The 25,066-nt window shown below is 26.9% G+C and overlaps 4 protein-coding genes across 4 annotated transcripts; 2 read left to right on the top strand and 2 right to left on the bottom strand.

The window, feature by feature from the left end:
- Nucleotides 1–1,921: 1,921 nt before the first annotated feature.
- Nucleotides 1,922–4,083, bottom strand: OCT59_007558 (uncharacterized protein; the record flags this gene model as incomplete). The annotated part of the gene is made up of 7 exons (XM_025316392.2): nucleotides 1,922–2,431; nucleotides 2,511–2,572; nucleotides 2,640–2,859; nucleotides 2,967–3,301; nucleotides 3,376–3,511; nucleotides 3,584–3,844; nucleotides 3,913–4,083. 7 exons carry the CDS (start codon nucleotides 4,081–4,083, stop codon nucleotides 2,105–2,107), a joined length of 1,512 nt encoding a protein of 503 aa, XP_025180624.1. The 3' UTR covers nucleotides 1,922–2,104.
- A 7,035-nt stretch (nucleotides 4,084–11,118) lies between these two features.
- On the top strand, nucleotides 11,119–12,310 carry OCT59_007557 (uncharacterized protein; the record flags this gene model as incomplete). The annotated part of the gene is made up of 5 exons (XM_066149488.1): nucleotides 11,119–11,325; nucleotides 11,588–11,723; nucleotides 11,797–11,895; nucleotides 11,979–12,124; nucleotides 12,212–12,310. 5 exons carry the CDS (start codon nucleotides 11,119–11,121, stop codon nucleotides 12,308–12,310), a joined length of 687 nt encoding a protein of 228 aa, XP_065998765.1.
- A 2,806-nt stretch (nucleotides 12,311–15,116) lies between these two features.
- Nucleotides 15,117–16,686, top strand: OCT59_007556 (uncharacterized protein; the record flags this gene model as incomplete). The annotated part of the gene is made up of 4 exons (XM_066149480.1): nucleotides 15,117–15,227; nucleotides 16,004–16,157; nucleotides 16,222–16,283; nucleotides 16,360–16,686. The coding sequence occupies 4 exons, from the start codon at nucleotides 15,117–15,119 to the stop codon at nucleotides 16,684–16,686; spliced, it is 654 nt and encodes a 217-aa protein (XP_065998764.1).
- Nucleotides 16,687–19,201: 2,515 nt separating this feature from the next.
- OCT59_007555 (uncharacterized protein) lies at nucleotides 19,202–20,815 on the bottom strand. The gene has a single exon (XM_066149471.1). It carries the CDS (start codon nucleotides 20,774–20,776, stop codon nucleotides 19,394–19,396), a length of 1,383 nt encoding a protein of 460 aa, XP_065998763.1. The 5' UTR covers nucleotides 20,777–20,815; the 3' UTR covers nucleotides 19,202–19,393.
- Between the last annotated feature and the right edge of the window lie 4,251 nt (nucleotides 20,816–25,066).

The raw sequence follows: 25,066 nt of genomic DNA, 5'->3' as shown, positions 1-25,066 counted from the left end.
ACGACCATGTAATTGGTTGTCTCAGCTACTTGGTTTTTGTCTGACGCTTATTCGTCACCCCTGTAAGTGTATGCATTATCAGGTGCCGCAGATTTGCCATGCGGCTAGAAACATTTCCTCACATATTGTCCGTTTATGATCATATGAAGAATAAAGTTATTGATAAGTATTAACTAAATATTGACTACCAATTTCTCTCCTTCAAGATTTTTATATGGTGACACCCGTAGCAAAAGGGGGAATTGATTTTACGATTTAAGTCATGTGATTAATTTGCAGATTCTCGTTACTTATTATAAAAAAAATGAGTTTTTATGCGTTTTTTGCATTTGAAGTAGTCAACACTTTATAAAATAAAAAGGCAAATAACAATATTAATATATAATATATTATATAAAAATTTTTTTTTAAAAGATTAGGTCACATCACGACTTACATAGCGTCATCTTAAAAAAGAGAAAGAAAGAGAAAAAAGAATATTTCAAATTGTTGCTTGCTTTGACATGTTGTGTTAGTAATTGATCAACCATTAATACTAGAATTGAACATTATAGAGAGCATAATTTACGATAGGGTCAACTTCAGAATTTATTAGTAAATTGGACGATTCTCGCCCAATTCCAAATGTCTACTTAATAAAAGTACAAAATAATCCTCCCCTTTTGCTATGGGTGTTCCATATAAGAAATATTGATAAACTGGACCCATTCGGCATCGCTTCCAAAAAATGGTAGCCTTGGCGGTTCTTTTAGAATCATAGTTAGAATTAGGATTAGGGTTAGGGTAAATATTAGGTTAGGAATTCGTCACATAGTGGCACGCCCAATTTTATATGTAAATTTATTATTGTACTTCAAGAGCGGGCGTATTATGATACTTTCATTACATGGTAAACTTCATCAAACCTTATGTATCTTGTGCAAATCCTCCGCAAAAAGAATTTTCACAAAATCATACAATCGAAAGTAAGTTTTTTACCAATTGATCTTTATTTGTAAAACAAAAATTGAACGAAAATATTCAATAAATTTCAATCTTAACGTTTCCATATTAAAAGTTATTTAATAACGAGAATAATTTACAATAAGAAAAAAATGAATTTAACCAACATAAATATTAATCAGTTAAATGACAGAATAAAGATGAATGATAAAAAAAGTGAAGCATCGATATTGCTTGGAAATGGACATGAGGAGTAGTGAAAAAAGTTATTTTTGTTTTTTCTCTTTGTGTAGAACATGAGAGCAAATGATATTATATTTAATAAAAGTGAACAAATCGATACTATTTGTTATTAATTTAGCCAAGTCTTTTAAAAAACTTGTTGTCACCCGATCACCAACGTTGAGGTGCAGCAACATTGATCAGAGAGGTAAAGGGAAGGAAAAGCGAGAGAGAAGAAAAGCTAAGGTAATGAGCGAGGGAACAAGGGAAAGGAAAAGGGAAAGGAAAGAGGAAGCGAGAGGAAAAGAGCGAGGATAAGGGCCATTAGTAGAATAACATACTACTTTTATATATTTAGTACCGTAGTTATCCTATAAGGAGCTACTTATCCTATTTTCTTACTTGCAAATTTTTTCTATCAAAGAAAAAATTTTCCACGTAATCAAATATTGGAAATGTATGAATTACGTGAACCGATCTACCTAAAAATTTCATCCTCATTAATGTAACATTTAATATAGCGTGACATATCAGATTAATAAAGAAACCAAATTTCAGTTGAAAGAATGGGACTACTATTTGATTTAATTTATCCAATAATAATATTATCAGTTTGATGGGACTGTTCATGCAATTTTTATCACCACTATCCAATAATTTTATTATTACGCGATGAAACCAAAAACAATAAATATGTTAATCTTACAGATTTGGGTTGATACACAATGCAAAACAAAAATCGTAATACTGATTATATAGCCAATATACTAGTTTAAAAGGACATTAAAATGTGATATTTATTATAAAATAAATGACTTATGACATTCTAAATGTCAAACTAATATAAAAACTCTGAAGTATAAAAAATAAAAGCAGATAAAATGATAAAATAAATCAAACAATATATGAATATAAATCATAAATTATAAATATAATTTTGTTAATTTTCAACTTTAGAAACAGATAATCCAAGGTATGGATCAGGCCTATTCACAGGGACAATTTTTCTTTTAATGTGAAATCCTTCAATTGGCCTAAAAACAAAATTCCTAACTAACATACTTAATAATATTTTAAATTCAATCAAAGCTACTTTATTGCCTATACAAGTTCTTGTACCAGTAAGGAAAGGCAAATAGTTCAGATTTGATACATTCTTAATTAAGGAAGGATCCAACCATCTTTTTGGATCAAATTCGGCAGCTGTTGGACCCCAAATTTCAGGCAGTTTATGAAGTGCTTCAATTGCAACTAACACTATAGTATTCTATTTTAAAATAATAATAATAAAAAAAAGGTCAAATTAATAATTTTAAATTTTTTGACAAAAAAATATAAAAATATACCTTTGGAATGTGATATCCCCCCAAAACTTCATCTTTAGTATTAGTTCGACTAGTAGCAGGAACTAAAGTAAAATTACATAGTTGATGAGATGATATAAAAAAGGATTAAAAAAAAAATTAAATTCGTACTTGGAGAATTTAATCTTAAAGTTTCTTTAACTACGCAATTTAAATATTCCAAAGAATTAATTTCATCAAATGTAGGATTGAAATTTGATTTATCAGGAAAAGCTTTAACCAATTCTTCACGCAATAAGTCTTGCTCATTTGGATATTGTGCAAGGAAATATAAAGCCCAACAAGTTGCTGTACTTGTTGTTTCATGTCCTGCTAATAAAAATGTCATAATCTAAAATATTCAAAAAAAAAGTGATTAACGCTGGTAAGATTTGTCACGTTATATTAGATCCGTAGCACCATGGTGACACATTACAAAAGAATCCTCTTTTATTTTACCTGATATTTTAATTCTTCGTCAGTCATTTTCTCTTCAATGGGTAATGTTTTATTGATATTAATTAAAAGAGACAAGAGATCTTTTCCTTTTAATTCTCCATTTTCGGCTTCTTTATATTTTTCTTCAACCAATTTCTTTGATACGCGGTCAATAATTGCACAATTATTTTTAAATTGCCTATTTATATCTATAGGAAGTTCTCTAATGTATGGAATAATATTTGATAAATAACTAATGACAAGCCGTAGAACAGAACTTGGGGCATTCATAAGAGAATCATAAGCTTCTGCTAATTCATTTGAAGACGTTAATGAATTAAATTCGTAATTAAATCCTACAAAAAAAAAATCTTATTATAAACGCGTAGAATGTGTAAACATCAACATTGAAAAATCATTATCTTCTTACCGACTAGGCCAATCACATCTAATGTAGCTTTTGAGATATGAGGAGTAAGGTTAATTTCAGATTCTCCTAAGTTCACTTTATCTTCGATTAAACTTTTTAAAGTAAAAGCTACTTGAATAAATGTTGGAACCATTTCCTAAATTGAATGAACATATTAATTTAATTTAACTAACTTTATATTATATTGCCTAAAATGAATTATAATTACTTTGACGTTATTATGGATGAAAGCCGGGTTCATCATTTTTCTTTGTCTCTTATGATCTTCACCTTCTGTAAATACAAGGCCTCTACCAGCCATTGCAATAGCATCAGCCATCATATGTGGAGGTTTAATAAAATCATAAACGCGATTTAATGTAATGTCTTGAATTATTTTTGTATCTGAGATAAGAAGGGCTGGTTGATTAAATAATCCATGGTATTTTAAAATATTCCCGTATTTTTGTACCCAATTAAGTTGTGCATCCTATATAAAAAGAAAGAAAATGTATAAATAAGAATTATGATTACTGATTTAATAATATTATTATTAACCTCTTGTATCAAAAGTGTTTTAATGTTTCCGAAAAATAGACTTTCAGATGATGATGGCCCAGGAATTTTTCTCAAAGGAGTGATATAAACTGGCCAAATGTATATTTTATAAGTAATCCATCCTATACCTCCTAATACAAAAAAACCAACTAAAGAAATCAAATCAAGCATTTGTTTTTTGTTGTAAAGTTATTAAAACAAATTGAGGGAATAATTTTTAAAAGATGTTGGGAAAAAAAATTTATCGCTAGATACTGTTTATATATGATCGATTTTATTTAGGTTCGGTAGATATAATTGCCGTTTCTTTTTTGCGTTTCTAAAATGAATACACAAAGGAGATATGCATGTGTACATACTAAATAGTAACAAATTTAATTGTTTAACGTTTAATTGGACAGAATGATCGATGATCGACAATGGACTTTCACAAGACTTAATTTAGAATCCTCATGACTGCAATATTTATAGTAAGATTCTAAATATGCTTATTTTTTTTCGATTTTGGAATTTCCATGGAGATATATATATAAAGCCAAGAAAGCCAAGCTTAATAAAATTAATAATAGCTTAATTTTATATTTTAAATCTGCACGCCAGATAAAGTGTACCGTCGTACCGATCAATAAAGTAAATTAATTTTATGATTTGAATTGACTAATAGTACTGCAAATATATACCTAAAGATATTTACGTAACAATACATATATTTATTATGTATGTGAAATGGTTTCTTTGCTTTTCATTTTATTTACTGGACTAATTTAGCATATATTTAAAATATCCTCTGAATTTTGAGCGAGAGCAAAGACTCAAAATTTCGTTTTTATTTGATTTGTTTAATTTGCATTGGTGAACAATATTTGTTATAACTCAAATTATTGCAGTCTAACCGTAATGTTTTTAAAAATCAATAAAAACTTTTCTTTGTTAAATACGTTTCTAAAAATAGATTGTTTTTATTACATTTAAACTAGAGATCACTTTGCATGCATTAAAATTAATGATTGTAACAAATAATTATCAAAAAAATTATGACATAATTTATTGAATTTTGATACCCCTCACGTTGCTTATAATCATTTGTTGATCCAATCCATATGATTATAATAATCTAATCAGCAACATGATTTATGAAGGGATGACAAAATTCTGAAAAGCGCAATAATCGAAAATTCTTTAGCGAAATAGATTTTTTTTCAGGGTCAATTAAAACTCTAATAAGATAGTTAAGGTATAAATAGTGATTTAATATAATAACTAATAGTGCAAACGACAGACAATATACAGTACATGTCCTTTCCATTATCTGGCCATTGAAATTGTCTTCAAAAGTGAGAAAACGTATAATTAAATAACGACTACTGAAATTGCTTTTGCTGAAGCTTCTATTGTTAAGCTCTTGTCAGAATCCTAATAATAATATAAAAATTCAAAAAATATCTTTGTTACTAAAATATAAATAACGCGATCTATATACATACGAGATTAAGTTATTGGGATAATGAAATATTATAAATTTTGAATTACAATTTTAATTGAATTGATCTAGTAAAACTGTATATACATTTTGAAATTTTGAAAGAAACAAACATAATTTCCATCCATTCAATTAGTTAAAAAAAAATGAGGTGCAGATAACGTGCTGTGTTACAATAGCTTTTGTGTTACGAAGTCGCAATGACTGGTTTGATCATTTCATACTAAATTGATCAGTGGCTCGATTTTCATTATTTTTTATAGATTTAGACATTTAGTTTTTTTTTATTAGATAGTTTTTATAATAGTTATTTTACAAGCCGATGGATGATCTATTGGCACAGGACAACTTACCGACAAGTTATCGAACAAATTGTCCGGTGTACAAGTTTTATCCATGGTCAAATTGACGCTTAATCAAATTGTCCACTTGAATTTATATTATAGATATCCCTGAGTGAGAAAGGGAGCTTTTCAAGTTTTTTTTTTGTTTTTTCTTTCGAGAGAATTTTTTTTGTGCTTGATAATATTGGGATTTACTAGTGAGACAGTAGTAAAAATTGTATTGATTATCAGAAACCCTCATTTTAAACGCATAAACCATTACCTTTTTGATCGCAAATTATCAACATGAATTGATGGTTGGGAAGAGTGCAAGTCATTTATGAAAATTCTAACATATATATATATAATATTATAGAATTTTTCACATAACAGTATCATGTGATAAAAATTCATTAATGAACTATACTGAAGGTCATTTTGTTATATTTATTCTAACATTTAAATTCGAATTACAAAGCACAAAGGTTTACTATAAATTCATTATATCAAAAAATCATTATAAAAACAAATTTGTACCAGAACTTTATTCCACTATAGCCTATAGGTAAAGGTGAACTGCGTATGAGCCGATATGACTCTACAGGAATCAACGAAAGTTATTCATATTAATATTGACCCAAATAAAAAAAGTGATAGAAAGAAACAGCAATATTACATTATGATGTTATTTATAACGTTGATACTTATTATCATCTCCAATTAAATTGGTTTGCGTGTACAGCGAGATTAATTGAAGAATTATTACAACAATGAAATAGGAACGCTGAGAAATATGGATTAAAATTAGTCGAAGCTTCTCCTAATCCCGATCAATTATTAAAAGAATTTAGATTCTCTACATGGTATGAACGGCAGTATATCAATAATATATAATTATTACATTATTTAGGACTTGCACAATTATCAAAGCATAATTCAAATTTTATATAGCGTCCGTAAGTCTTGGATGGAAATCCGTATACTTTTGCAAGTGATATTACTCTGTGTAGAAGTCTCACGCTGTTAATATTTTATTATGATGAAATTTTAATACCTCGCTTCTTAAAAAAAGTTACTATTACTAATATATACAGTCGACCCCCTCTATAGGCACACTCAGATATAATCACACCCTCCTTATAAGCACATTTACGTTAGCCCCAAGTTACTAATAAACTTATTCACACCATATTTTTTTGGTCCCAAGGGGTGTGCCTATAGAGGGGGTCGACTGTAGTATTAATGATAGCCAAGTGCAACACAATTAACAACTAAAGTCCTATAGTTCAACGGAATAAAATGAAAATTGAGTAATTGTACAGCTGGCCACAATTTATAATTATTAATTAAAGTAGGCACAAAAGCCTGTATATTGAGAAGGTAAAAAAATATTGATATTAACCTAAATAAAACAATATCTTTAAAATAAATATTTTGAGAGGAATTTATATTTACATCTCCAAGCTTTTCTAAAATTTGAGATTTTTCTTGACCTTCTAATAATGCCTGACCTACGAAAAATGTTATAATAAAACAACATGGTGCGAATATAGCTTGATCTAAAGTGACACGCGTTAATAGTCCTTTATAGAAAAAGAAAACAAAATAAATAAATAAATTAGGAATAAAATAATTAATCTTATAATGTAATTTAATTTATTACAAAAAATTTTTAGAAATAATCATCTTTTAAATAATAATGCTTACAGCTATACATAAATCAATCTCGTAGTATATTATAATTGAAGAATTTTAGGAAGGGAGAGTTGAAAAAGTTTAAATCTATATTTAGAATTTGACCCGCCAACCTTCCATATAAGGGTTTTAAATTTGCACGGGATTTGGAGTAATGATTCTCCGACACCAAATTCACCAAATTATTACTATCGGTAATATTGAAACTTTTTTTTTTTGTCAACACGTCATTTTTTTTTAATGATCTTCATATGGGTCCCAACATATCGTTATATCGGAGTGTCAACCATTTTTATTTGGGAATCGGGGAACACGATAAAAATTTGTTACGCGATATACGCGACAATACGCGGCAATTATTGATATCTGATATATTTAGTATGCAGTAATGAGTCATTGCAAAATATTTTCTATTACATAATCTACATAATCTAAAAAAGTTTGTACAACAAAAAAAATACATAAAAAGACCTTACCTCCTTTTTTTTTATTATTTTACTAACTGTATCTCGTTAATTTCTCTAATATATATCCAAATAAATAAATAACGTATCTAACTATTTGAGATGGCCCTGTTTGGATAAATATCTTCGCCCAGGCAGGATTTATATTAATATTAATAAAACATTACTTGACAAAGAATTAAAATATCAGGTAATTAACCTAAAGATTATAATAATTTATTATTAATATTATTTTTAATTCTTTTCTTTCTCCTGTGTGTTAGCAAACAGATATTATGTTTTTTTAAATCTTATCCTGGTGGAGAGCATGTCTATGCTTTGGCTAGTTCGATTCTAGTCTAAGATCTTGACGCCATATTCCTGGGTTTATCTGGTCGTCACGCGTAACGAGGTATCTCTCTCGTACAAAAAGAGTTTGTTTTGCAGTTTTATTAGTAAAAACGCCCATTATTTCTGGTGATGTCTAGGTTTTACATCTGGTCACCAGTGTAATGAAGATGGTTGAACTTTCTAGACCATATGTATAACATAATATACATAATGTGATTGTAGACGACCTTGGTTTATTGGAAACGTGATAAACCCATAGCATATGCCCCTGTCTCCCGGCTGGTCAGCCATAGCATCCCTCTGAGTTTGCCGATTGGTGTTTGAGATCATAGCTCTAGTTAGGTTCTTCCATATTTTAAGGTGTTTCTCTTCTTTTTCGGTTTCTTTTCTTTCTCCTGTGTGTTTAAAAGATTAAGCAAACAGATATTATTTTTTTTTAAATCTTATCCTGGTGGAAAGCATGTTTATGCTTTGGCTAGTTCGATTCTAGTCTAAGATCTTGATAATCATAATTTAATTTTTTTTTTTTGGAAAATATTAAGAGGCTCTTTAACAAATTTAGGCGAAAATCATTTGGGACTTCAATTTAAATCCACAAAATATATTTATATGATTCCCAGAATAAGTGTACGGTTATTTCGTTTTGTTTATTGAAAATGTACAATATGTAGATCATAATGGTTTGATTGGCGACAATAAGTGACCAATGAATTCACGATTCAAATACTATCCTATTTACATTTCTCACTACTTTAGTAAACCTTGCTGATAATAAGAAATAATTGGTAAAAATTGAAATCTTGTTAAATATTAATTATTGAAGCGTATTAAAAGATGATAGGATCATTGGTTTATTGTCAAATTATGTGCCATTTATCAGAAATATTCCAGTAGATATAAATAAGAAATTTAATAATGCAATTGAAGTTATTGAGCGTGTATCAAAGAAATTGATCAAAGAAAGATATAATGAAGAAGAAAATGGAGAATTAAAAGAAAAGGATTTATTATCTTTATTAATTAATATTAATAAAACATTATCTACTGAAGAAAAAATGACTGACGAAGAATTAAAATATCAACCTAAAGATTACAAAAATTTATTATTAATATTATTATTAAATTACGCATTGAAATATTATTATTTTTGGATATTTTTTTTTTTAGATTATGACTTTTATGGTAGCAGGACACGAAACAACAAGTACAGCAACTTGTTAGGCTTTATATTTACTTACACAACATCCGCATGTGCAAGACTTATTACGTGAAGAATTAGTCAAAGCTGAGAAATTAATTTTTTGGAGTATTTAAATTGCGTAGTTAAGAAACTTTAAGATTAAATCCTCTAGGTATAAATTTAATTCTTAATTTATTTAATTTATTTAGAAAATTAACCTTATTATCTACTAATTTTTTACTTTAGTACCTACTTCAGTTCTATTCGAACTAATATTAAAGATAAAGTTTTTGGGAATTATGTAATTCCGAAGTTGTTAAATTTCAAAATTTTTTAAAATTATCATTACCGTAATTATTATTTAATAATAGGGTACTGTGATAATGACTGCAATTTCAGCGCTTCATAAGTCACCTGAAATTTGGAGCCCAACAGCTGCTGAATTTGATCCAAAAATATGGTTGGATCCTTCGTTAACTAAAAATGTATCAAATTATAATTATTTACTGTACTGTACCTTTCCTTACTGGTACAAGAGCTTGCATAGGCCATAAAGTAGCATTGACTGAATTTAAAACATTATTAAGTATGTTAATTAGGAACTTTGTTTTTCAACCAATTGGAGGATTTCAAATTAAAACAAAAGAACTCTTTCTGTGAAAAGACCTCAACAATATCTTGGATGTAAGTTTTTTTAAATAATTTGGCAATGTGAACTATCTATCTGCTTGCTTTTAAATCTAATCCGTCTTTATAGTCGTAAGTGTAAAAAATAAGCTCGGCAGAAGTTCCTACAAAATTTTTCATCGAAGCTTATATTTAACGTAATAAGGAATTTAATCAAAAATCGTGATCAATTGATTGAAAGATCACGCATAAAATTGATTATAATGACCTGATCGATTACTTAATCGATCGTGCTATTGCTTCTTTCTTTAAAGGAAGTGCTAGGTATCGGAAAAGAATGGCCTCCTCAATGGTTGATTTAATACTCTGGTTGTCGTGCTTTTTCTTACTTATATGACGGTAGTCTTAAATTATAATCTTGTAGGTTAGACAGACGTTATATAATTTACCTTCAATGTGTAATACAATATGATATGTATAATTCAATATTGATGCCTTTAAGAAAATTTGCAATAACGATAACTTTTCATTAAAAATAAAAATAATAATAATCGACCGTGTTTTTCGCAAACAACGTATATTTATTTATTGAGTATTGCTAAATATCACCGCTGGTGATTGTCACCTTACCAGAATTAGGGTAGAATTTTGGGCAGAATTAAAAATGTCATGAAACTCCGCCCATTAATATTTGTTAATGCTGGTGCGGTGAAAATCACCTGCGATGAGATTTAGCAATGCCCTTATTTATTTATTCGTATAAAAATTGTTAATATAAAAATTTTGTAATTATGATACTAATATAAAACTATAAAATAGGCAAAACAATGAAAAGTTAATATGGTACCTACAGTAAATATTATTAAATCGTATTTTATTATCGTTCAATGATCGATATATACTTGATTATATTAAGAACTCTAACTTCGATATACAAAAATATAAAGATGTAGAGAGAGCTAGAAATTTTCTCTATAATCCCAAGCGGTAAAAAAGAAAGATAACACTGAAAAGTTACCAAAACCTAAAGAGAAGCTGAAATTTACAAAAAAAAAGAAATCAAGTTAATTGACAAAAAAATATGGAAATATAGTAAAATATTATGAAATGTTTAATCAACCAGCTCTTTTAATCACAGATATAACAATAGTTCAAGATGTTTTAATAAATAATACTTATGATTATGTTAAACCTATGAATATAATATCAGATGCTGTTGCATTTATCGGTAGAGGTCTTGCACTTTCAGAAGGTGAAGATCATAAGAGACAAAGAAAAATGATGAATCCAGCTTTCACTCATAGCAATATTAAGGTAATTAAATATATTTCATTTTGATGAAAATTTAATCTTGAACTAAAGTTAATACAGTCTAACCTCGATATACCGATATTCGATATACCGATATACTATTAAAAACTTAATATACCGATAAAATTTTATTTTCCCACTATATGTGAGGACATATAAATATCGGTATAACTTTGATATAACGATATTTCCTAAAAAATTTCATATATGTCCTGACATATCGTTATATAAAGGTTTGACTGTATCTTATATTATTTCAATTTAGAAAATGCTTCCAACAATTACTCAAATGTCTTCTAAGTTAATAAGTGTAATTGAAGATAAAATAAATTTAGGAGAATCTAACATTATACTTACACCTTATATTTCACAAGCTACTTTAGATATCATTGGCTTAGTTGGTGAGAAAAATAAAATGAAATTTTATGTTGATATTCTATACGCGTTTTTTACAATTCTACGTTTATTTTTTAGGATTTAATTACGAATTTAATTCATTAAAATCTCCGAATGAATTAGCAGATGCTTACAAAACTCTTATTTCCCCACCAACTATATTACATATTATATATAGTAGATTATCATATTACTTTCCATTTATTAGAAGTATTCCAATTGAAATAAATAAAAGTTTTATCAATGATGTGCGGTTATAGAACGCGAATCGAAGAATTTGGTTAAAAGAAAATATAAAGAAGCCGAAATTGGAGAATTAAAAGATGATTTGTTATCTGTGTTAATTAAACTTAATAAAACATTACCTATTGAAGAAAAATTGACCGACGAAGAATTAAAGTATCAGGTGATTAAACAAATGCGTGAAAATTGTGTTATCATAATATTTATCAATTTTAATGAGCATATATTATTTATTATTTGTATATTTTAGATTATGACATTCTTATTAGCGGGACATGAAACAACAAATATTTCAACTAATTGGGCTTTATATTTACTTTCACAACATCCACTTTGCAGAAACCTCTGATTTTCACAAAATATGTTAGACATAATCACTACATGTTATTAACAGATGGTATATATATGTTCTACATATTTTAATATACGTAATATGTTTGTAATATTAATAAAATAATGTTATAATATTTTTAATATATGTTGAAATTTAAACTAATGTAGTAAATAATTTTGTAATATGAATAAAATAATTTTACAATATTTTCAAAGTATGTTAAAATATGTACTCAAACTAATGATATAGTGAATATTTTGAATACATTGTTAATATATTTCAAATATGCTGTTGTTATATGAATAACATATTTTGAATGCTGTTGTTGATATACGAATAATATATTTTTATTTTTATGTTTCAGAAAAACCAATTTGAAGTAAAAATACGAATAATATATTTTGAATATGTTGTTGATATATGAATAACAACGCTTCTAGCATGTGACTATCATATGACTATAAGGTCGATCGCTAGTGGCATTTTTTTTCGTCTCGGCTGTCCTATATTGGCTATATGAAGGCAGTACTATGAAACCTTAATTTTTTTTAATTTTAAATAATACAATTATATTTTTTTTTAAAAAAAAATTTAAATTATAGATTTTATCCTTTTTGTCCTTTCACTTCAACTCGGCAATAAGAATGTTAATACAACAATTTTTTTTATTAATCCATTAACGAAAATATTATCTGAAATAAAATTGTGTTCAAATTTACCTAATGTTAAAAAGTAATAGTTGTTAATTTATTGATATATAGCAAAAATGTATAATAACAAATTGTGACTTTTATACACATGTTAAATTTAAATGGTAGTCAATAAATTGTGTAATTAAACATAAGATATTTTGATATATATATATAGTTGGAGCTTACTTAAGAATCATAAACTTCGTAGCCACGCTCAATTAAGGCAATGTATTACTAGACCTACACTAAAGATGACTTTAGCAAGGCTTTCTTTGTGAATTAAAGAAATTTCATACACTTTGCCAGCTGGTGGGATAGCTTATGACCTTTAACCTCAAATCTGTTATACTAATAAACCCAGACTGTTTGCACCACTAATAAAAAGTATAAGTATAGTTAAGGTACTTCAAAGAATCCCTAAAAAGAAAAAAATTAAATGAGCAATTAGTAAACATTCATCAAATTAAAATAAAAAAAAAATAAAATACTTTCATTTTGTTTATAATCACATGTTATCAATTGAGATAACAGTTCACACTTCAGACTTGTACAGACAATCCCGGAAAAATTACAGCCATATGATCATCAATATATCAATTATCAACCAAATTTTACGCATCTAGATCCATCTAAAGAGCAAATATTCATCGGAAATCCAAAAACTTTAAGCTTCTTACTCTAGTGGTTCCTGTCTAATCTCGTCAAAGATTAGCTTTAAATACTTTTTTTAAAAAAGAGATGAAATGATTTAAAGAATAATAAAATATAATTGTTCAATCTAAAAGTGTATAAGATATAATTGTAAAGAATATGTAAAATAAACATTTAAAATGTATTAAATATATAATATTATACAGAGTCCATAAAGAATAAAATGAGTTAATTAATTAAAGTATATGGTTTATTCATTCTAATCTAATGAAAGTCTCAAGGCAACGTTATTAAGCTTCTTAATAGACTTGATATTATATTTAGTATAACTGATAATGTATTCTCTGACGAATACATATCATTATTTATATTATTTATATTAGATATATATATGTGTGTATATATATGAGCACATATAAATATCATTAAAAATATAAAAAAAAAATTTTATTTCGGGGAAGCCTCCTATTTATACTATTTTATATAAAATTATATATCACATGAATCATGTGATACAATATTAATATAACCGCAGCCACAGCCGCAGTTATTTATTTAAACTAAAAATAAGCTTTTTCCTTTTTGGGTTCGATTTTGATATAGTAAGTTTTTACGAACAAATTTTTACTTTTTTTTTTGAGAAAAGTTACTAACTTTTCTCATTTCTTTGTAGGTTCCATTTTTTTTTCTGAATATAGAAAGTTTCGCAATTTTTGCAAAACTTATTTTTTAAGAAACCAGATTTCGGTAAATATATTTTTCATTCTTTTTTTTTAATATTTTAACGAACTATTATTAACAGTTTTAGTTCTTTTTTTTTAGGTAATTCTTTGAGTCTCTTTGGACGTGGGAATTCGGCAAGTAAAATTTTTATTTTTTTCTTTTTTAGTTTAATAAATAGTTACTAACTGTTCGTTTTTTCTTTTTTTTAGATGGTTCTTTCAGGTTTTTTTAGAGGTTACATTCTGGTAAGTTTTTGACTATTTTTTTATTTAACTTTTCCATCTTTCAACGAACAGTTTCTAATACATTTCTTTTTTTTTTTAGACAGTTTTTCGGATTTCTTAAGATATTGGATTTTGGTAAGTATATGTTTTCACTTTTCAAAATTTTTTTCGCCTTTTAACAAATGGTTTCTAACTGTTCATTTTATGTTTTTTAAGGCGTTCTCTCAAATCTTTGGATATGAAATTTTGGTAAGTAATTTTAATTTTTTTTCTTAATAATTTTATTTTAACAACTTATTAACAGTTTATTCTTTGGTTTTTCTCTTTTAGGTTTTGCTGATTCTTTCTGGAAATAGAGGTGGCTATTAAAGATCAATGGAGTGCCAAAAAAGTTAAGTGTAAAGACGTATCAAGAAAGTTGGCTGATAATCATCCATTTTATCGAAATCTCTATAGAGCTTATGCAGATTATTTAAATTAAAGTGCAGCAATATTGAACAAAACATAGAATTTTATAGTTCAATTTCATACATGGTTATTAAAGACAATCAAGAACCTGTACGATTAAAACTTCATATTGGCGATATTGTAGATCTAAATGAAGAATTTAAAGGTGTCGCATATGCTATAAAGCAAACAATGGTCAAATTTTACACTATTTTTTATTTAATTTCAGGTGACGAACTATGTTGATTTTATATCAAGATGTCCACTTTATAATATTCAGAAGCTGGAAGAATCACGTTAGTTTTGAATCTTTCCAATCAATTTTATTGATCACGTCTCAAATTCACTTTATTCACGAATATAAAAGTACATGTAGCACCAAGCATGATGAGGCTAATTGAAGTTATGTTTTAAATAGTTTTTATTATACTGCAGTTTAATCAGCTAGACAACTATATTGCTAACATTATATTATTATATTACACTAGAGAATTCTTTCAAAAATCAAGTCGTACATGAATTTATTGGAGGAAATTTTAATTTAAATCGAAATTTTTATCATACAATCATTATATTATTTTATTATTTTTGAAACATGGCTATTATATTATTTTATTATTATTACTCTGTCTTCGATATATTTTCAATATATGATTGTTATATAAAATTGAATTTCTATTATATTATTGATACATATTTACCATATGATGGCTATATAAAATTAATATTTCAAATAATATTTTTATCACATCTCTGACACATATTTGGCATATAATAACCATATAAATTTAACATTCAAAATAATATTTTACCATGTCTCTAACATATAGTTACTATATAAAAATAAGATTTTTATATTATATGTTCAACATATTGTCAGCATATAGTTAAAACAGAGATAACATAAATAGGAATATCATATGTCTGGTATATTTTAAAAATATCGCTAACATATTTTGTAAAAACCAAAGGTTTCTGCAAAGGCACATGTGCAAGACTTATTACGTGAAGAGTTAGTTAAAGCTTTTCCTGATAAATCAAATTTCAATCCTACATTTGATGAAATTAATTCTTTGGAATTTTTAAATTGCGTAGTTAAAGAAACTTTAAGATTACACTCTCCAGGTATATCATTAATATATTAAAAATCTATAAAGTCAGATTATTAACTTTGTAATTTTTAATTTAGCTGTCATGATTAGGCGAACTAATATTAAAGACAAAGTTTTTGGGAATTATTTAATTCCAAAGGTATATTTATCATTTTATGTTTTATTAAAAAATTTGAATTATTAATTAAACATTTATTCTCGTTATTTAATAATAGAATACTATAATAATGATTTCAATTAGTGGACTTCATAAATCACCTGAAATTTGGGGTCCAACAGCTACTGAATTTGATCCAAAAAGATGGCTGGACTCTACTTTAACTGAAAATGTATCAAATTTAAATTTTTTACCTTTCAGTGCTGGCGCAAGAAGTTGCATTGGAAATAAATTAGCTTTAGTTGAATTTAAAGTAATACTAAGTATTCTTATTAGAAATTTTGTTTTTCAAATAACTGAAGGATCTCACATTAAAAAGAGAAATTTCGTTTCTTCTAAACCTTATTCGCACTTTGAATTCACTATTTCTAGAGTTGAATCTTAACAAATTTTTTTATCATCTTTAATTACTAAATATTTGATATATGTCATAAGTCATTTTTTTTAATGGACTTCACTTTATTATCATAATATTTCTTTTCAATATACTGAACTTTTAAATTATATGATCTTAAACTTGGACTTTCAAATATTTAATCAAAAGACGTGTAGATTGTTTACTACAATAATTGCATAGAATTTGTTTGTCGCCGTTTTCAGAAATATGCTATTTTGTAAAAGTAGTTCACGTGCAAAATTCGAAACTCGAAATTTTGTGTAACAATTAAAATTATCCAATAATATTTATCCAGCTTTCACATGCTAACTATTAATAATTAATTATCGCACCTTCGCGTACAAAAAACAATAAAAGTAGTTACAAAAAATATTACAATGAGTAATTGCGAAGTTGAAAAACCAGAAACCTAGTATAAATGTATAATATTAAATAGGAACCTGTTATATACATGTCAAAAGTGCCTTTACTATAATACTATAATAAAACTATTAAACCAACAATGCAACAAACTTTTCTTATCTTTTACAAGTGAATCTAAAATCTGTAATATCAAATGTTTAATCAATAAAGTAATTTTACAATAATAATAAATCAAATAAATACATTTAAAACAACAAGATTCAGTTTTTCTTCTTCCTTGACGACCTTTAAATGGATGAATTACACACAATCCCAATGATCATAAATTCTTCTGATCTCATACACAGTAGAAACGCCAATGTAAAGACTAAGAGCAGTTTCTATTGCTGAAAATCCATCAAGTTGATGGTAAATGATACACCATCTTATATCATTACTTAAAGTCTACCATGTTAATGCTAAATATTTTAAAAGATGATTAATAAGTAAAATTTAAAACGAAATTAAATCACAATAAGAACCAGGATAGTCTATAATAGTTCTGAATTTTCAGAAAAATGTTTCAGAAAAAATAAATCATGCAATATACTTCAGTAAGCAAGAATTATAAGAATCTCAACAAAGTACTGTGAGTTTCGTGATAAAATAACTATCTATATATCATAAAATTTATATTAGAGTCTTGTATAAAGTAATATATTTATATGGAAAGGAAAAAATTGCGTATTATTATAACAACCTACTGTCTTGTAATATATTCGTAAAGTTTTAACACTATAAAATCGCAAAAAAATCGCAAAAAAATCTCGTAAATATTAGCAAATTTCGCGGCAAAAGAACATTTCATATATTATAAAACTTATGTCAAAGCTTTATATAGAGCAGTATGTTCATATGGAAAAAAAATCATGTTTTGTCTTAGTAAAGTGTAAAAGTTTTAAGTTTTATATTCGAGAAAATTTTTTTTTGCAAAAATCTACCGTATAGCGCTGCATACAGTACCCCCTTGTAATAGTACCCCTTCAAATAATACCGGGGTATTATTCAAATTCACATTCGGGTATTTTTGAAAAATACCCCAGTACTAATCAAAATTTATGCCCTCCTCCTATAGTATCCCCCCAGGTACTATTCAATATAAGCGGACTTTCTTGAATAGTAACCGGGGGTACTATACTACTATATGCTACGGTAAGTGATCATCGTGTAGCTTGGGATTACACATATTTCTGAAAATGACGATAAAACTAGTTATAATTGTTAAAACTAGTATTAAGACCGCCTCTTTACCTGTGTTATTTCCTCGTCACTTAACCTGTCAGTCGTCATATTTTTCAAGCTGTTGTCAGACATAAGTACTGTCAGTCTGGAATAATTAAATCTCGACAATCCAAACTCTTGACAAGTCATTATATCGACAATTTTGTGATGTGTGTTCTAAAAAATAATTTGTTGCAATATGTAATATTTAGTTTAAATGTGTTATAATTTTGTCGGGATTTTGACTTGTCAGGATTTTGACTTGCCAAGATATTGAATTGTTGAGATTTTGTTCAAATGATTTCGAGATTTCGTATCGAAACCAGCTACTACTATTATTGCTTTGAATTAAGATAAAAAAGTAAGAATTGAGTGGTTGTTAGTTTTCCTAATCAAAATCCTTCGTAGGGATTGTGAAAGTAAATCTAAAAGATCTCGAGTTGTGGATGCAGGATATATAAAGATTATGACACGCTACATCAATAATCACGTGATTTAGTTTTTTATTTATATATAGTTTTCTTTCCAGATTTTTCAGCATATATTATTTTATTTTTCTTTTTTCCCGAATTTTTTTATCCCATTTATTATAAATTAGGTATTGAGATCACTCGTGTTCAGAACATTTACTAGCCATTTATGAACTGGTTAATATTGCATTCTTTTCCAATGCTCTCGGAGATTGTTCCGAGTTCCAGTGTTGTTGTTAGATTTATCTCTCGATACTGGGTTAGAGGCGTGATATTTTATGAGTGATCATTTTTTTATCTTTAAGCGGTTGGGATTGGTGAAACATAATGAGTAATATAGAATTAATTTCAAAACAAACAAAAATCTAATAAGCAGTAAATTAAACTCAACATTTGTTAGAAATTCAATTTAGATTTATTTGATTCAAATTTTTATATAAAAGACCTAATATTAAAAGACAAATATAATATTATTTTAATTCAAACTCATCATCATTAAAACCTGTAACTTCAAATTTTTTATTCATATTTTCATCATTTTTTTCTAAGCTACGCGTAAGTGATTTTTGCGATACATGATTTTCCAATCTATGAAAAAGATTCTAGTTCTTTCGGAAGTGATTCAAATCGAGATATAAATCATCATCATTAAAATCTGTAACTTTAAATTTTTTAATAATACCTAATTTTCTATATTTTTCAATTATTTTCATATTTTCATCATTTTTTTCTAAGCTACGCGTACTACAAGTAACAATAATCAACGAAAGTGATTTTTGCGGTACACGATTTTTCCAATCTATGAAAAAAGATTCTAGTTCTTTTGGAAGTAGTTCAAATCGTGCTTTAAATGAATGATGATATAGTATTAATTCATCAATATTATGTGAATATTTTGCAATTGCTTCCAATGCCTTTTTTTCATACCAAATTCTAATACTTTCTAAATATTGACAACCATCAAAAACAATTTGTAATGTTATTAATTCATAACTAAATCCAGTGGAGAGTTTTTTAAGATTTGGACAGGTCCTTGCAATGGCTAAATTTAATGACTTATCACTAATACCACCAAAATCTCCCAAGTAAAATTCTTTTAAATTTTTTCCATTATTTTCTAAGAAGATTTTTAATAACTCATCTCTTGGAAATGCTCGCCTAATTTTTAAAATTTGCAATTGTGGAAAAAAAATGTGTTGAAGTTCTTCAAAACCTATAAAATCTTCTTGATAACTGTATGATAATTCCAACTCTTGTAAATTTGAGAATTTAGAAATAAATGACAATGGAATACAATTGCTTCCATAAAGATTTAACTTGATTAAGCTATTTGGAAGTTCTGTTATTAACGAAGGAATATCATTATCGTCATCTTGTTTCATACTAAAATATTTTAAATTTTTCTGAACAGAAATTAATTTCGCCAATCCATTTGAAATATAATTTCCAATTCTTATGTCTAATAATGATATATTATGACATATTTGTGATAGTTGGTAAAAAAATTCGGATGAAAGATTTGAGTAACAATGTAATTCTGAGAGATTTTTTAACCAATTTTTCGGGGTAAAATCATAATAATAAACAGTTAAACAATCTAAAGAGACCTGTTTCTCAAACATTTTCAATAATTCCTGCATTACTAGTATTTTTAGAGTAAATTGTTGTGTTTCAAGAAGATTATTAACCATGTAATGAACACGGTCCATTGATAAAACTTTACAAAATTTTGCATAGTTATATTCTGAAGTTTGGTTTGAAATGTTAATTCCACTCTCATATAAAATTTTTTTTGACTCGTTTGGAAGACAAGAAATTAAGGTATTAACATTCGAAATATTATAATTGTATACATTTCTCCAAAAAAATTTCATGGAAATTTTACACCAGAGATGATTAACTAACATGCATGAACGTAAAGTAAATTTGTCACTTTCCAAATATCTAAAGATTTCGTTCAAACTATCTACTTGAAGTTGTGACATTATTTTTAATAAAAGTTTTAAAAAAAAAGAGCGAAAGTCGTCTTTTTTAAGTTCAAAGTTTCATTTATGAATAACTGTATTACAGCTTACAAACATTCACGTAAATGCCATGTGATAAATTAACAGTAAAGTCAATAATACTTTAAGTGAAATGATCACAAAAAATTTTTCGGTGCTATAACGCGCTAAAACTTTCCATAAATGCCAAGGTCCGCACCGGTTATACAAGATCAATGAAATACTTTGAGTTAGATGATCAACGAACAAACACCAATGAAATTCACCTCAGATACAACACAAACATTGCCACATGAACACTTCCGCTTTTTTCATTAACAGGAAGTTGATATTAATATATTTGTTCTTTTAGTAAGTAAATTCCGGAATTCATGGGAATATTTAAAGTCATCAAAGGATGTCATTCAAATTAAAGTCGTTGTTATTCAAACTCAAAATAAATGGACTAGATGATAATCTTGAAGTAGATGAACATCTAGAAGTGGTTAATCATTAAAATTTAAGTGAAAAAGAAAACGTAAATAAATTTTATTTACTATTATTAAAGTTTATATTTGGCACAGCTGCGCCAACTGGTGCTAATGGCCTAACTAGTTAAATAAATGGATTAAAAGCCTATTTAAAAATACAAGTTTTATCAATGCGAAATAAATAAATGTAGACTCCTAAAAGTAGATATCAGACTTGGCATTGGGATTTCTAAAATACTTGTTTGGATAAACAATATTCAAGAATATGAATGAATAATGATTATTATGTTATAATGTTGAAATTGAATAACATCATTACCTTAGAGCACCGTGTCAGGAGGCTAGTCCCACGATTGTAGCGGAAGCGTAGTCCATCACCATACAGGAGGCGCTAGCTACACTGTAAGAGCGGGAGCGCATGCTTGCCTTAATAAATAAATAAGTAATAGTTTACCATTCAACTATACGGTAACCCTTTCAACTCCAAGAAGCTGGTGTCCCTATAATAAAAGAAAATAGAAATGTTAGAAAACGTTTCTTAAAAATAAATTAAAAAAAAATAACACTCCACTTTACCTAGTCATGATAAAGTCTAATCCGGCGTCCTACAAAAAAGAAAGTGTATCTAAAAAAATTTCGGTTTAAAAACTGAAAAAGAATGAAAAAAGGTTTTCGGTTTGGTGATTTCGGTCATTAGGAATACTGCGGTGACCAATAGAAATTGATGCTACTAACTGAACAATATTTTTATTCCTAATCGACTGAACAATAACATGGCTTAGTAAGAATTGAAAAATAATTATGGTGGCCAAAGCTAATTGCGAATGAATTCTAAATATAATATCCTTTTCGATTTATTCTTTTGAAGTAATCAATTCACTTTACATTATTAATACACGATTTTGTTCATCGGCCGTAAAAATATTTTTGTCATTTGATGAATAACAATATTTTGAGATTTTTTTAATTTTGAATAATTGTATAAGCATGCTTAATATATTTGAAATAATAATAGTATAATTCCGCCGTAAAAATCGTTGATATTCACTCACAGCAAGCTTTTTCATGAGTCATAACTTATATTTAGCGATAGTATGCTTTTGGATGATAAATTTCTGACGATCATCTTCCAAATTTATTCACTTTTTCGCTTAATTTGTAGTTTGTCATACGATCTACATGCATTTTTTCATAATTTCGGAAATGCTCAATGTGAACTTTTTTGATTCAATTTTATATAGCTATATATATTGCTAATTGCAATTGCTATTGCTATTGCTATTGCTATTGCTATTGCAATTGCAATTGCAATAGCTATATAGCTATAGACGTTGTTATTGCAATATTGCTTTTTTGATATCATTAGAATAAAATTACAAAATATTCATTTTTGTGCCACTTTCGCTACATATTAACTTGAGGCATCAAACAATAAGTTTTATATTTGTATTTGATTTTGTTGATCTTTATTGATTTTCAATAAAAATAGATTCAAATATATTTCTTTTTCGTTAAAAAAATTGAAACGTGTAGATGATCATGTAGATCTTGTGATAATCAAAATAAAAAAGTGTTAAACGAAAATTTTTTTCAAAAATTTTTCTTTTTTTATAAATTTTTTTACATTTTTTTCTATTTGTAAGATTAAATATTTGGATATTACATAATCACTAATTAAATTTATAAGTGTATTTAAGTGTATTTCTTTTAGAAAATAATGTGATATTTCATAAAAAATATTTTTTCTTACTATTTTTATTTTTAAACTACTTGAATTTATAATTAATGAAAAAATTAATTAAAAATTTATGTCAGGTCATTTTCAAATTTTTATCATCTCAGTTCTTAATTTTTATATTACATTTATTTTTTATATAAAATTTTTTTAAATTAAACTTCTTTTTCCAAATATACTATAATCTCCACTTTGGCCAAATGAAATCAACTTCATTTATTAATTAAAAGTTGTTCAGGCATGTTGAAACCACTTGAATATTAATTTTCATGAATATAGGTATAGTGCTTAGAGAAAATTGCATTTCTTGATGATATTAACTCTCTTTTCTGTTTTTTAATTTAGAGCGTAATATTTCCACTTTAGACAAATGAAATCAACTTTATTTATTAATTGAAAGTTGTTCAGGCAGGTTGAAACCATTTGAATATTAATTTTCATGAATGTAGATGTAGTGCTTAGAGAAAATTGCATTTTTCTTGATGATATTAACTCTCTTTTTTGTGTTTTAATTTAGAGCGTAATATTTCCACTCTAGACAAATGAAATCAACTTTATTTATTAATTGAAAGTTGTTCAGGCAGGTTGAAACAACTTGAACATTAATTTTCATGAATGTAGGTGTAGTGCTTAGAGAAAATTGCATTTTTCTTGATGATATTAACTCTCTTTTCTGTTTTTTAATTTAGAGCGTAATATTTCCACTTTAGACAAATGAAATCAACTTTATTTATTAATTGAAAGTTGTTCAGGCAGGTTGAAACCACTTGAATATTAATTTTCATGAATGTAGGTGTAGTGCTCAGAGAAAATTGCATTTTTCTTGATGATATTAACTCTCTTTTTTGTGTTTTAATTTAGAGCGTAATATTTCCACTTTGGGCAAATGAAATCAACTTTATTTATTAATTGAAAGTTGTTCAGGCAGGTTGAAACTACTTGAATATTAATTTTCATGAATGTAGGTGTAGTGCTTAGAGAAAATTGCATTTTTCTTGATGATATTAACTCTCTTTTCTGTTTTTTTAATTTAGAGCGTAATATTTCCACTTTAGACAAATGAAATCAACTTTATTTATTAATTGAAAGTTGTTCAGGCAGGTTAAAACAACTTGAATATTAATTTTCATGAATGTAGGTGTAGTGCTTAGAGAAAATTGCATTTTTCTTGATGATATTAACTCTCTTTTCTGTTTTTTTAATTTAGAGCGTAATATTTCCACTTTAGACAAATGAAATCAACTTTATTTATTAATTGAAAGTTGTTCAGGCAGGTTAAAACAACTTGAATATTAATTTTCATGAATGTAGGTGTTGCTTAGAGAAAATTGCATTTTTCTTGATGATATTAACTCTCTTTTCTGTTTTTTAATTTAGAGCGTAATATTTCCACTTTAGACAAATGAAATCAACTTTATTTATTAATTGAAAGTTGTTCAGGCAGGTTGAAACCACTTGAATATTAATTTTCATGAATGTAGGTGTAGTGCTTAGAGAAAATTGCATTTTTCTTGATGATATTAACTCTCTTTTCTGTTTTTTAATTTAGAGCGTAATATTTCCACTTTAGACAAATGAAATCAACTTTATTTATTAATTGAAAGTTGTTCAGGCAGGTTGAAACCACTTGAATATTAATTTTCATGAATGTAGGTGTAGTGCTTAGAGAAAATTGCATTTTTCTTGATGATATTAACTCTCTTTTCTGTTTTTTAATTTATAGCGTAATATTTCCACTTTAGGCAAATGAAATCAACTTTATTTATTAATTGAAAGTTGTTCAGGCAGGTTGAAACCACTTGAATATTAATTTTCATGAATGTAGGTGTAGTGCTCAGAGAAAATTGCATTTTTCTTGATGATATTAACTCTCTTTTCTATTTTTTAATTTAGAGCGTAATATTTCCACTTTGGGCAAATGAAATCAACTTTATTTATTAATTGAAAGTTGTTCAGGTAGATTGAAACCACTTCAATATTAATTTTCATGAATGTAGATGTAGTGCTTAGAGAAAATTGCATTTTTCTTGATGATATTAACTCTCTTTTCTGTTTTTTTTAATTTAG

Source organism: Rhizophagus irregularis, chromosome 15 (assembly GCF_026210795.1).
Source record: "Rhizophagus irregularis chromosome 15, complete sequence".
Classification (NCBI taxonomy): domain Eukaryota; kingdom Fungi; phylum Glomeromycota; class Glomeromycetes; order Glomerales; family Glomeraceae; genus Rhizophagus; species Rhizophagus irregularis.
Note: the sequence above shows the minus strand (reverse complement) of the source record. Positions and strands in the feature narration are given on the sequence as shown.